The 11,941-nt window shown below is 35.4% G+C and overlaps 2 protein-coding genes and 1 pseudogene across 2 annotated transcripts; 1 reads left to right on the forward strand and 2 right to left on the reverse strand.

Annotated features, from left to right (window-relative positions):
• On the forward strand, nucleotides 1,334-3,705 carry LOC104709705 (annotated as a pseudogene).
• LOC104707562 (origin of replication complex subunit 1B-like) lies at nucleotides 6,042-8,754 on the reverse strand. Its single transcript, XM_010423936.2, has one exon. It carries the CDS (start codon nucleotides 8,698-8,700, stop codon nucleotides 6,208-6,210), a length of 2,493 nt encoding a protein of 830 aa, XP_010422238.1. The 5' UTR covers nucleotides 8,701-8,754; the 3' UTR covers nucleotides 6,042-6,207.
• LOC104707563 (mitochondrial pyruvate carrier 2-like) lies at nucleotides 10,354-11,502 on the reverse strand. Its single transcript, XM_010423937.2, has 5 exons — nucleotides 11,382-11,502; nucleotides 11,058-11,156; nucleotides 10,889-10,941; nucleotides 10,676-10,749; nucleotides 10,354-10,532 (listed from the first exon to the last, which is right to left on the reverse strand). Exons 1-5 carry the CDS (start codon nucleotides 11,434-11,436, stop codon nucleotides 10,475-10,477), a joined length of 339 nt encoding a protein of 112 aa, XP_010422239.1. The 5' UTR covers nucleotides 11,437-11,502; the 3' UTR covers nucleotides 10,354-10,474.

An 11,941-nucleotide genomic window follows, 5' to 3' on the forward strand; every position in this document is an offset into this window, starting at 1 on the left:
GGACTATGACAGTGCAAGATCCCATGGATGGCAATTAGTACATGGACACAGCTGCCACGTCCCACCTCACCTCATAGCCAGGTACCCTACATTCTCTTTTTAATTCGAGCTCCTCCCCATCGGTTATAGTCAGTAATGGATCCTCTATAACCACAACTTCTTTTGGTCATTCATCTTTTTGGTCTAAAAACCGACCTTTGCATCTTAGAAATGTGCTTGTTTGTCCCTATATTATCAAAATGTGATTTCAAGTTCACTTCAGTGTTTGAGAGGACATTTCAGGCAGAGATGAGCATGAAGGTGCATATGAGTACAGTCTATCATCCTCAGACAGATGGGCAGTCCGATAGGACGATCCAGACTTTGGAGGATTTGCTGAGGATGTGCTTTCTCGATTGGGGTAACCACTGGACTGATCACCTGAGCTTGGTAGAGTTTGTTTACAACAACAGCTACCAGACGAGCATCAGGATGGCTGTTATAAGGCATTGTAGGGGAAGATGCCATGTCGTACACTGTTATGTTGGACTCAGGTGGGGGAGAGGAGCATATATGGGGGCGAGTTTTGTTGAAGAGACCTCAGAGAAGATTCAGGTTCTGAAATTGAACATGAAGGATCCTTATACTGATAAAAGGAGGAAAAATCTTGAGTTTCAGGTTTGAAACATAGTGTACCTCAATATGGCCATGTTGTGGGGTCCAAACAGATCATTATAAAAGACTAAGGTAAATCTGAAGTACATGGTCCGTTTAGAGTGGTTGAGCGGATGGGACAAGTAGATATATACAATCAAATTAGATAATATACATGTAATGTTGGTGTGGTCTTGTGGTAATGCTCAAATTTTATATATGTACTAAAAACACTTGAATTGAAATTTAATACCGTTACACTATTCTATCACGTCTTTTAACAGATCTTAAATTGTGGGTATAAATTTATCAATATTATAAAGATAAGGTATTTTTGTTCTAACAATATTTAATAAAGTATTTTTATTCCAATTTAAAATTATGAAATATTAAACTTTCAAATAAAAAATTAGACGAGGTATTTTAAAAAACCCAAATATAGTGAGCTGCGCTAATATTAAAATATTTGGAATCTTGAACTAAATTTGATGTCGGGAATAGATTATATAGTAGCTTATTACAAACATTGGCAAGAACACAAACGCTTCACCATGGAATATTGTATGATTCAAACGAATTATTTTCTTCTTATTGTGTTCTTGTCCATTTCTTTTGTGTCTATAACATAACTCATCAAAAGGGTTAAGTAGATATAGTTTCATCAATGTATGAAGACGTTCGTATTGGACTGGTGGTGGACATGGGTTCCATGGAAGGAAAGTTTGTGAGAAGTTCAATTTCCATGGCGCTTTCTGATTTCTATCATCTCAACAATGGCTACAGAACCAGGGCAGAAACTCTCATGGTGACCCTCTCCAAGCTCTAGCGGCAGGTACTTCAATACACTTTTGTATTCGTTTCTACAGTTACCTTTGATGCTTGCGTCTTAGATTGTTTTCTTTGGAACAACAAGATCACAATACAGCAAGTATCGGTGTGGTGATAGATAAATCAACGCAGTATTAAATTTTTAAGACCATGATTTGAATCTTGCTAGTAAAATTTCAGTTGTAGTTGAAACTAGTACGCCTTATGGTAAACGTAACATGTCCTGACGCTTTGAAATTGGCTTGGTATGAAGAGTTATCGGAAATTCGGTTAAAGTTCACCCGGTTATATAAAAAATGTTAGAAATACCTAAGCTTAATTAACTAGGTTGAAACAAACGAGATGAATTCAGATGCTTTTAAAAAAACAAATTGACATAGTGATATGGTATATAAACTTTAGTTTCAGTATTTTTGTTTAGTACCACGAAAAAATAACAAATCAAGAAACTATGTGAAAGATTTTGGGCAAAACAAAACAAAAGATTTTGGTGATATTTTTGAAAAACACAAAACCTAATAGTGGTAAATTTCATTGGCAAAAGTAGTTTTTAATGTGATATTGTTTAATTGCATTAGTTTTGCATCACCTTTTGAAAGTGTTCACTTTTCATTTTGCGTAACTGTCTGGACATGTAATTGTTAAAACAGCCATGGATCTCTTACAAACTGGACAAGTGAAAACAGTTGTTGGTGGACAATCGTTGCTTGAAGCAAAAATTTTGGCAGAACTTGGAGAGAAAGCTAAAGTGCCAGTGATATCATTCCAAGTACCTAGCTCTTCGACCTTGACCAAATATAGTCACTTTATTCAAGCTAATTGGGGGAATCTTAGAATTTACTACTGACATCAAAATAATGGATAGAAAAATAATCTCAAAAAAATTTGAGATTATAAATATGATAGGACGAGGTGAAAGAAGTGTAGGATTTTGGAGTTCTGGTAGTTTCATAAGTACGAATTAAAGGATAGAAGAAAAAATTCGTCTTCTACCAATGTATGTACTTGAGACAATAATCTGGCCTGGAGGGTCTATTAGAACTCCGAAAGCTCGTTTGAAGAAAGAGGAGAGACATAGTAAAAAGAAGAAGCTGACAGTTTTGGTACCAGCGGGAAACTTCACACCACAATTATTGGAAGTGAAAACAGATTCAAAAACAGGAGTCACAGCTGCTAGAGGTTACTGCATGGAAGTTTTCGATCGAGACGTCAATTCGACCTTTCAATTATGAAGTGGAGTACATACCTTGGCCTGTTGCATTTAACTACCATCACTACAACGAGCTAGTGTATGCAATCTATGACCAGGTTAACAATTATATGTTTGTATTTCATATTTTCATTCCAGATATCATTGGAGTTATATACTTGTATACATACTAATCTTTCATTATTTTTTGTTTTGTTTTGCTACTTCTCTTCGACAGAAAGACAAGTATGATGTAGCTGTTGGAGATATCACAATTACTGATAACAGATCTACATATGTAGATTTTACATTACCATTCACTGATATTGGCCTCGCGGTTGTGGCTGCCAAAGACAAAAGCATGTGGATTATATTTAAACCTATGACACTTGGTCTATGGCTAACAATTGTAGCTTTCTTCATTTTGACCGGGGCTGTAGTTTGGATAATAGAGCGGCATGATAACACTGACTTCCAAGGCTCTTATGCCCACCAAATCGGAACAATGTTAAGCTTTGGGTTCTCGACCCTTGTCTTTGCACATCGTAAGTAGGAAAACTCAAATCCACTTTCTTGATTTTGCTTATTACAAAACCTCTCTAACATTTTTTTTTTTTTTTGGTTAATATGTAGGGGAAAGGCTAGAACATAGTCTGTCAAGATTTGTGGTGATTGTTTGGATATTTGCGGTGCTTATACTGACCTCAAACTACACAGCGGCGTTGACATCAGTGATGACGGTTCAACAAATACAGTTGAAATCTCATGAAAACATTGGTTTCTTTTGGGACTCAATTGCAGCAAAACTGGTTTATGATAATCCTACATTCCAAGGGCCGACTTACAAAGGGTTAAAGGCAGCTGATGATTTTATAAATGCTCTAAAGAACGGAACAATCTTGTTCATCGTCGATGAAGTTCCATACGTAAAGCTACTTGTTGCTAGATACCCTTCACAATTCTACATTGTCAAAAACCGTAAGCCTCACAAAACGGCTTTGGATTTGTATAAAATAAGTTTACGTTTTCTTGGTCTTGTGATTGTGCGTGTGTAGTTTCGATTAAAATATAGCATGTTCAGTTAAGTAGTGAATCTAATGAAAATAGTAATCTTTCAATAACCAAAGACTCTTTAAATTTACAATCAGCCACAAAAACTATATAAATCGTTGTTACAGAGCAAATCATAGTTTAAACCCAAAATATTCACAAAGTTTTGTTGGGTAAATCATGTAGGCAACGTACTTAAGAGTAATAAGACACAATGACTCTCTCTCTGCTCATGAACTAGAGAACAGAGAGATTTTGTCTTTCGAAAGTGCCCAAATTGAGTTTAAGAGAAGGCTCTCTAAAAATGGCATTTTTCTCTTCCCATTTTCTTCTTCTCTCCCTTCTCCATATCTTCTAAATTTAACAAAATCAAAACTTTACGAGAATTTTAAGAAAAATAAACGAAAAATGCTAAAGAGTTCTATCGGATGAAGGTTAAGGAAAATGCAAGATCTAAAGGTTTTATTTTAAAACTTTCGAATCCTTGTTACATATGGATCCCTCAAAAAATACAAAAGATTCCAAATACAAAAGATTCCAAAAAAAGTAAAGACGATACTTGCTCTCACAGGAAAATCTTAAACCCTAGCCGAATTGGGGAAGACGAAGTGATGGTTATAAAGTGGCTCGATAGGGGTATACATGTCTTTTCGTAATTGTATGCTTTGACTAGAATCCTCTTTCTGAGAAAGAGACTTCTTTGTCTACGCTCTGTTTTTTTGGAAAACTTGAGGCTTGACCTGATATTTTTTCCCTCTAAACTTAAAACTAAAGTCTAAAATAAAATATATCTTAAACTGATTTGGTTTTGTTAATTATATTCAGAACATTGTAATTTTGTAACTGAACCCAAATTAAAAGGTGAAAATTTGAGATTAAACTTTTTTTTTAATATTTTGCTGGAAACAACAATTAAAACAAGTAACTGGAAGCTGTTACAATGGGGGTGAGTAACTTCAGATTCCCTTCTAGCCATCTTTGAATTGGGCTATGTGTGCACCAAAAAGAACAACAGTATGCATTTGACGTTCCAAGAATCTTCAGCATGATAGGGTGCTTGCAACGTGACTTACATTTCCTGCAAATTGGGCGAGATACACTATTATTGAGCACAACCTCATATGATCCCTGCGAATCTTTTACTGTGCTTCTTGGCATGAGCCCTGAAAACTCTCCCAGCACACACTCTTTATGCAAACTAGAACCATGTCTCTGGATTGGTTATTCCTTCACAAATGTCACACCAATAGTGACAGAGGATGATCGCCAACCCTATGCTTTATCACTTGTGGTAAAGTGGCACATCCAAAGAATACAAAATATTTACAACCATCTTCAATGCATTCGAGCATTCTATAGTCCATCCTGTTACAACCATTGCAGATTTTTTCTTCACCCGGTGAAGTGTAATATAAGGGATGATGGGGATGACTTGGATGGACAAATGGCTCAGAAATTGAAATGCACAGAACATCTAATTTCGTACCATCATGCTGGTACCTGATACCGTTGGACATTCTATAACAACCATCACAGAAAAAGGACTCAGCTTCGTTCGTAACTTAAGTAAGACGTTCATTGTGTAGCACATGCCATTTCATTCTAAGGAATCCAGCGCAGTTCTGATGGAGAATGAAGTCACAATCCATACAACTGTAGAAGGATTGTAGACAGATGGGATGGGTGCATGCCCTGCACCGCTTGTTGTCGTCACAAAGAACAGCATTAACGTGGAGTCTTAGGTAATGCTCTTTGTGGCTAAAATGCTGTATTGTGTTGTCATCTATTACCACATACGGCTCTATATCTTCTGTTTCTTCAGGTAATCCTTCGAGTTCTTTCCCGTTCACATTTCGAATGAACCATATAGTCAGGACACCGCTCACAAGAATAACCTCCCCATGTCCAATCAACCTTCTGGTGACAAACTCCACATACAGAATTCACAACACCAACAAGAGAAGTTCGAGAAATGCGGTGATCATAGGTTTGAGACGGGTGAGACGGGTGCTCGATAAATTTGGAGAACTCGCCACATTTCTTGTGGACGAAAAAATCGTAGGTTTTGCAGTAGTAACCATCACTGATTACTTCCAAGCGTCCACAGCAATCACCTCTCCTCAGATCAATCCGAAGGAGAACAAGAAGAGGTTGGATCTGAAATCTCAAAGCTATGCTCCTTCCAGTTCTATTTTAATATATCAAGACTTTTAAATTGGTAGTCTTTCATTAACAATAAAAACAACAATTATTATGGTTGAATGATAGTGATAGTACCAAAGAAACATTTTCAAAATCATAGCGCAAATGTGAAAAAAAATGATATACCACATACCACCATAGTTGGTCTCGTAAAAATGAATGTTTCCTTTAGAAAATAATACAACTTTGTATGTGTTTTCACAAACAAAAGGATACATGACATGTCCATAATCATATGAATCAAAAACTAGTCTTTAAATTTAAAGAAAGTTCAATAACTCAATAAACAGAAGAAGAAAAAAAACTCACAAGTAATTGGCCAACCATGGAAGATCCTTGTTTTCTTTCAATGCAAAGGCAACATCATCACTTGGAAAATTCAGCTGCAGCTTCTGCAACCTATGCTTCTCTCCAGGTTCACAGAGAATGATTCTGCATTCACCAAGATCACAACCGATTTTGAGAAGAATGTCCCAACCCGGAAAAGCTTCTCCATTGGTTAAGCAAATAGACGATACTGTGGTTGCCACTCTGTCGAAGGTTGTCTCTGCCATTCCTGTTTTGTAAAGCTCATGAACCATAGCCGTCAAGAAGATCTTACTCAGTTTCGATACACTCTTCATAACTTGAATATGAGGTGCCTGAAACATCTCTTGAATAGCTGCTTCAACATCTCCCATAATCACCAGCTGACTCTTTGCGGTTTTGTTAGTCTTTAGACGGTGATCCGCTACTTCTGCAGCACGCCTGCATATCTCAAGGGCACGTCTTGCATCTCCTGAAATCGCAGCTACTTTTCTCGAAGCGAATTCAATAGCTGTCTTCTCAAAAGCATCGATTCCGTTCAGCCTTGTAGAAATGATTTCTTGTAGCTGAGTGTGGTTATAAGGACCAAAACAAAGTCTCTGTATTCCCATTCTGCTTGAAATCCGAGGAAGCAACTTCTCTGGAAGATCCATAGTGTTTGCTATTCCCAACACAATCAATTTAGAGTTAGGCTTGGTAGGCCAATCCAGAATGTTGTATAAAACCGACTGATTTCTAGTGACTAGAAGGTCAAGTTCGTCGATGAGAAGTATGCAAGGCTTGTCATCCTCTTTACCAATCTTTTTTCCTTCTGCAAACCTCTCATTCAGAGAGTGTAAAGCTTTCTTCCAACCGACACGATGACCACTCAATGCTTCATAGATAACACTGTAAATGTTCTCAGGTGAAGCCAGCTTGAGACCATTGATCTCCACAAAGCAATATGGATTTACATTTCCAGCTTCAACCTCAGCCTTCAGATTTTTCATCACTGATAGCACACTAATAGTCTTCCCAGTCCCGGGAACACCATGAATGTACATACATCTTCCTAAACACTGATCATCCGAGATTGAACCCTTTATAAACGCAGTAATCTCTTCCATTTCTCTGTTCCTACAAGGAAGAGACTTAGGACGTGTAGCCAACAACAAAGTAGCTTTCGCCTTTTCCAACTCAGTCTGCTTATGACATCTCACATGTTCAGGAATCTGCTTCGCTCCCACCTTCTCAAGCCCAAAGAAACGACCTTTACGAGAATTCGCACCTCCTTTCACACTCGTTAAACCTCTCTTACCCTTTGAATCTCCACGAACAACACTTTCTTCATCTTCCTCAACCTCCACCTCTTCATCACTATCATCAATCTCCTCCTCCTCTTTCCTACCATTCCACTCTTGGTCACTATCAGAATCTCCATCAACCAATTCAGCCAAACGCTTAAAACTATGCCAATGCACATCATACTCATACTCACACAAAAACACATCATCACCATCATTACTCGCCTTTGAAAACTCCTTAGGACACTTGACAAAACAATGCCTAAGAACACAGTCCATCTCAATATCAGCAAAATCATTAGTCAAATAAAGCTCACGTTTCAGATTATGCGGTTGCCTCCCCGAAACCGTCTCTTCAGGTATCATATACCAACGAACCCTAATCCAATACACACCGTCACCAACCTCTTTCCACAACTTCTCAATCCGAGCAGCCCATAAATCACTAGAGAGAAGCTTCTCCCTCATAGTCCTCGCCAGTTTCTTCCCTTCCGGTGGCTTAGGAACAACAAGTGTTTGACTTTGACCACCACCTGACTTGTTAACCTCACAAAACTGACAGATCCAATCACCTTCAGGAACATCCTTCAGTGGTGGTTTCAAGCATTTCAAATGAAACCCACCTAAACAATCATCACACTCAAGCATCACATCACTACCACCTGATTTGAAACAAATCTTACAATCTTCAATCTCTGGATCTTCTTCATCCGAATTCGCGTCTTCTCTTCTCTTCACATAAACATCATCGCCGATTTCGAATCCGGTCTCGTCGAATTCAACTCTATTGTAATAAACTCTCTTCTTCGTCTTCGTCTTCTTAACCTCTTCAGATTTATTTTTCCTCTTCTCCCTTCGATTTGGGGAAACAGGAGAGAACGAAACTTCGGAATCTACCTTCGTCTTCTTCGTCGGAGTTTTAAGACTCTCTGAAACGTCGTCAACCGATTGTTTCCTCGGCGGCGCTCGTTCTCGTTTCCGAATCAGATTCATTTCTTCCTTCGATTCGTTTTCGGGAACATCGATTGGGTCATTACCCAGATCGATTCTACGGGAGACATGACGAGCGGATCTACGAAGAGGAGTGATAGTTTGTGGGGTTTGAGGAGTGAGTGACGGGGATTGATACGATTTGCGATAGATGTTGTTAGTTGTTGGGGTTTTGGCTGGGGATTTGAAGGTTTTGGTTCTCGGAGTGGTGGTGGCCATTGATGAACCAAAGTTAGGGTTTCTAGGTGAAGCAGAGAGAGAGATGAAGATGAAGATGAAGAAGGAGGTAGAGAAGAGAAAGGGGAAGAGAAGCTTTTTTTAACTCTGAGAAAGTTTTGGCGGGAAATGTTCCCTCGAAGAAGAAACTAATTTTTTTTTTACTTTACAGAGAGTCATTAATTTGGTAAGAAATGTGTGTTTACTTAATTAGATTCAAATGATTCGTTGAATAAGTTTATTATTTAGAGATAATTGAGTAATTTAATCTTGGGGTTTTTCATTAAACTAAAGGTTAGTGTTTTTTTATGTCAAATTTAGTTAACCGGTGTAAAACCTGATATTACAATAAAACCCTCTATAAATTAATACTTTCTAAATTTAATAAATATTATAAAGTAACAAATTTTGTTTGTCCCAAATCAGAGCAATGTAAAAAATATCAAAATTTGATAAGATAATAACGTAATATTTTTTAAAAAAATTTCATGTAAAATACGGTCTCAATAATATGGTAAATTAATAATTATGTATATATATGTTGATATATGTATGCTTTAAAATTTTGAATTTTCTTCTAAAACTCATATCTATAAATAATTATTATGTTGTAATTTTAAACTATAATGATAGAAAATATTTTATAACATGTCATAAATATAGCTAAGTTTTTTAAAAGTTTTCAATTTCTACATATGCACAATTTTCATTTTGATAGTTTTATAGATTATATGTAATTTATTGTCAATAATGTTTTCTAAATATTACAAATTCAATTCTAAACTGGTAACATCATAAAGAATAATCTTATTTTGCTAAAATTATCTCAATTCATAATTTTAAAAAATTTAAACAATTAAAGTATATATCTATAAATTATTAATTATTAATTTACACTATAAAATAATTATTATTAATTTATATATAAATTAATATCACTATACATTAATAAAATATCATGGTCTCAATATTATTAATTTATAGAGTTTTTACTGTAATTTGATTATAATTACACGTTTTTTTTTCAAATTAATTTTGTTTTAAGCTATGAAAAAAAAAAACTTAATTTGAAAAAACGTGTAATTAAGAAGTAAATCTATATTTGCCTACCAAAGAAAAAAAAAAAAAGAAGTAAATCTGTATTAACGGAATTATGATTCACTCAGTTCTATAACGGTCTTATTTAGTTTCGATTGGTTTGACTCGGTTCGGTTAAATGTAAACGTAAACATCAAATGAAATGATCATAACCAATTTTTCTAATAACACCAAAATGCTAAAAGATAAACACAAAATTCGCATGTTTGATATTTGTCTTTTGCCAAAAAAAAATAAATAAAATAAATAAAGTTCTAAGAAAAAAATGTCATATACATTTTTACTAGTTCTGGCATCCAGCTATGGTTTGAAGCAACTTTTTACTAGTTTGAATATGTTTTAGAAACAATTTCTATCCAAGCTTTGTAAACTGTTTATTTTTCTTTTGAATATAATTTAACATTAGATTAAAAAAAAAAATGTCATATACAAGTTCTGAAAGTGTGTGGTTTACTCTATTTTTCACAAAAGCAAAGGCAAACGCAAAAGTTAGCGTTTTGAAACTGAACGATCAACAAATAATCCTCAACAATAGTCCTGTCATATAGTTTACTTACATTTGAAACTAACCTCGGGATTTATTTATCAAGCATGTCACATGTGAGAATGTAACATTTGGCAATTGGCATATAATATAATCCAGTATGATGATACAAAAGAGATGTCCCAGTTACAAGATTTATGAAGAAACATTTTCAACAGCAGTAGTCTCCGCTTCGGATACAACATAATCATACCTATAAACAAAACCATTTGTCAAAGATATAAATCATTGAAACCCAAGTTTACTATAAAGTATAAACCGCTAGATTAACCTGTTGTACGTCTCATGTAAATTGGAAAACGCAAAAGCAAAAGTAATAGTTGTCTATGAACTCACTTTATTTTACGAGTAAGTTGATATAGCCCAGTGGCTGCCATGGCAACATTAACACTAAACAGGTTCCAGTTTTTCTGTAAAATAAAAGTCAATGAGTCAACCAAAATTTAAATTCAGATATACTAATTCATATTATAATCTAATCACAAAATGACAAAATCATTACAAAACTCAAAAAGGGACTCTACTAAAGAAGAAGAAAACGAAACTTACAGGAGTAATCACAGTGCTGCAACGACACCATATCATTCCCGTACATGTCACAGCTAATTATACAATTTTAGATTAAAATTAACAAAACAAAAAAAAATGTAATAATTAAGAAGAAGAAGATTAACTCGAGAGATATTGTATCACCAAAGAGTTGTAGTAAGTAAATTACCAATTTGCTGAAGGTATGAAATGTTTTCTGGAGGTTTCTGGAAATCTGCGATGTTAGCAATGCTTATACCCCATTTAAACGTTGGAGCCCAGAAATGAACTGATTAACACCAAATAACGACAAGAAAAACAAACGAATCCATTAGAGAAGAAGTGATGAGTTACTATAACATCAGAAAATTCATACAAATATCCAATAGTAACGTTTCAGTAGTCTGAGTATATTCATATATGTAGATTGCTCAAGAAAACCAAATAAAGGATAATAAGAGTAAATTAATTAATCATGAAACAATGTGTGAACAGAAACTGAGTTGAGTCTCACTTGTCTTAGGTCCTGCCGGGTGATTCCATAGAGCTTGAAGCTTCGATGTCGCCATCAACTTTTTTCTCGTCTTCTTCTTCTTGGAGTTTCTCTGTTCTATCTACAACTATTGGTTCATTTATGTCTTGTTTCAGTGAACATAGATATCAACGAAAAAAACATGCTACTCAAACGGTGTCGTTTAAGCGGTAATATTAAACCTTCTTGATTTTACAACAATGATCAAAGCCTCAAAGTTCGTATGGGCCTATTCTTAGTGGACCTTTAGCATATCATATCTTCTGTAACTAAAACTATAGGGTTTTTACTGTATACATAAGCTTTGCTCTTGTTGTTGTTCTTCATACATTCATAGCGAGAACCTAATAACGTGTGTTGCACTCTTTACAACTTAACCTTAAACGGAGGCAGATGGATTACTCGATATAGCACGAAGAACTTGAGATAAGTTAAATGGATAATGATGGCATGAGCTTGTCGGATTTGAAAAAATCGATAAGGACGTAATTAAGTTCTCTCTCTATTGATCTTTTCCAGTTTTTTACTTCTCAATCTTGTGT

This window comes from Camelina sativa, chromosome 8, assembly GCF_000633955.1.
Source record: "Camelina sativa cultivar DH55 chromosome 8, Cs, whole genome shotgun sequence".
Lineage (NCBI taxonomy): Eukaryota > Viridiplantae > Streptophyta > Magnoliopsida > Brassicales > Brassicaceae > Camelina > Camelina sativa.

Excerpts from the sequence above, each read along its gene's own strand:
- LOC104707563 (XM_010423937.2), bottom strand. The coding sequence starts at position 11,436 with ATGGCGACATCGAAGCTTCAAGCTCTATGGAATCACCCGGCAGGACCT. Across the intron at positions 11,157-11,381 it reads CCCGGCAGGACCTAAGACAA|TTCATTTCTGGGCTCCAACG; the intron begins GTGAGACTCAAC and ends GGTGTTAATCAG. Across the intron at positions 10,750-10,888 it reads GCAGCACTGTGATTACTCCT|AAAAACTGGAACCTGTTTAG; the intron begins GTAAGTTTCGTT and ends TTTATTTTACAG.
- LOC104707562 (XM_010423936.2), bottom strand. The coding sequence starts at position 8,700 with ATGGCCACCACCACTCCGAGAACCAAAACCTTCAAATCCCCAGCCAAA.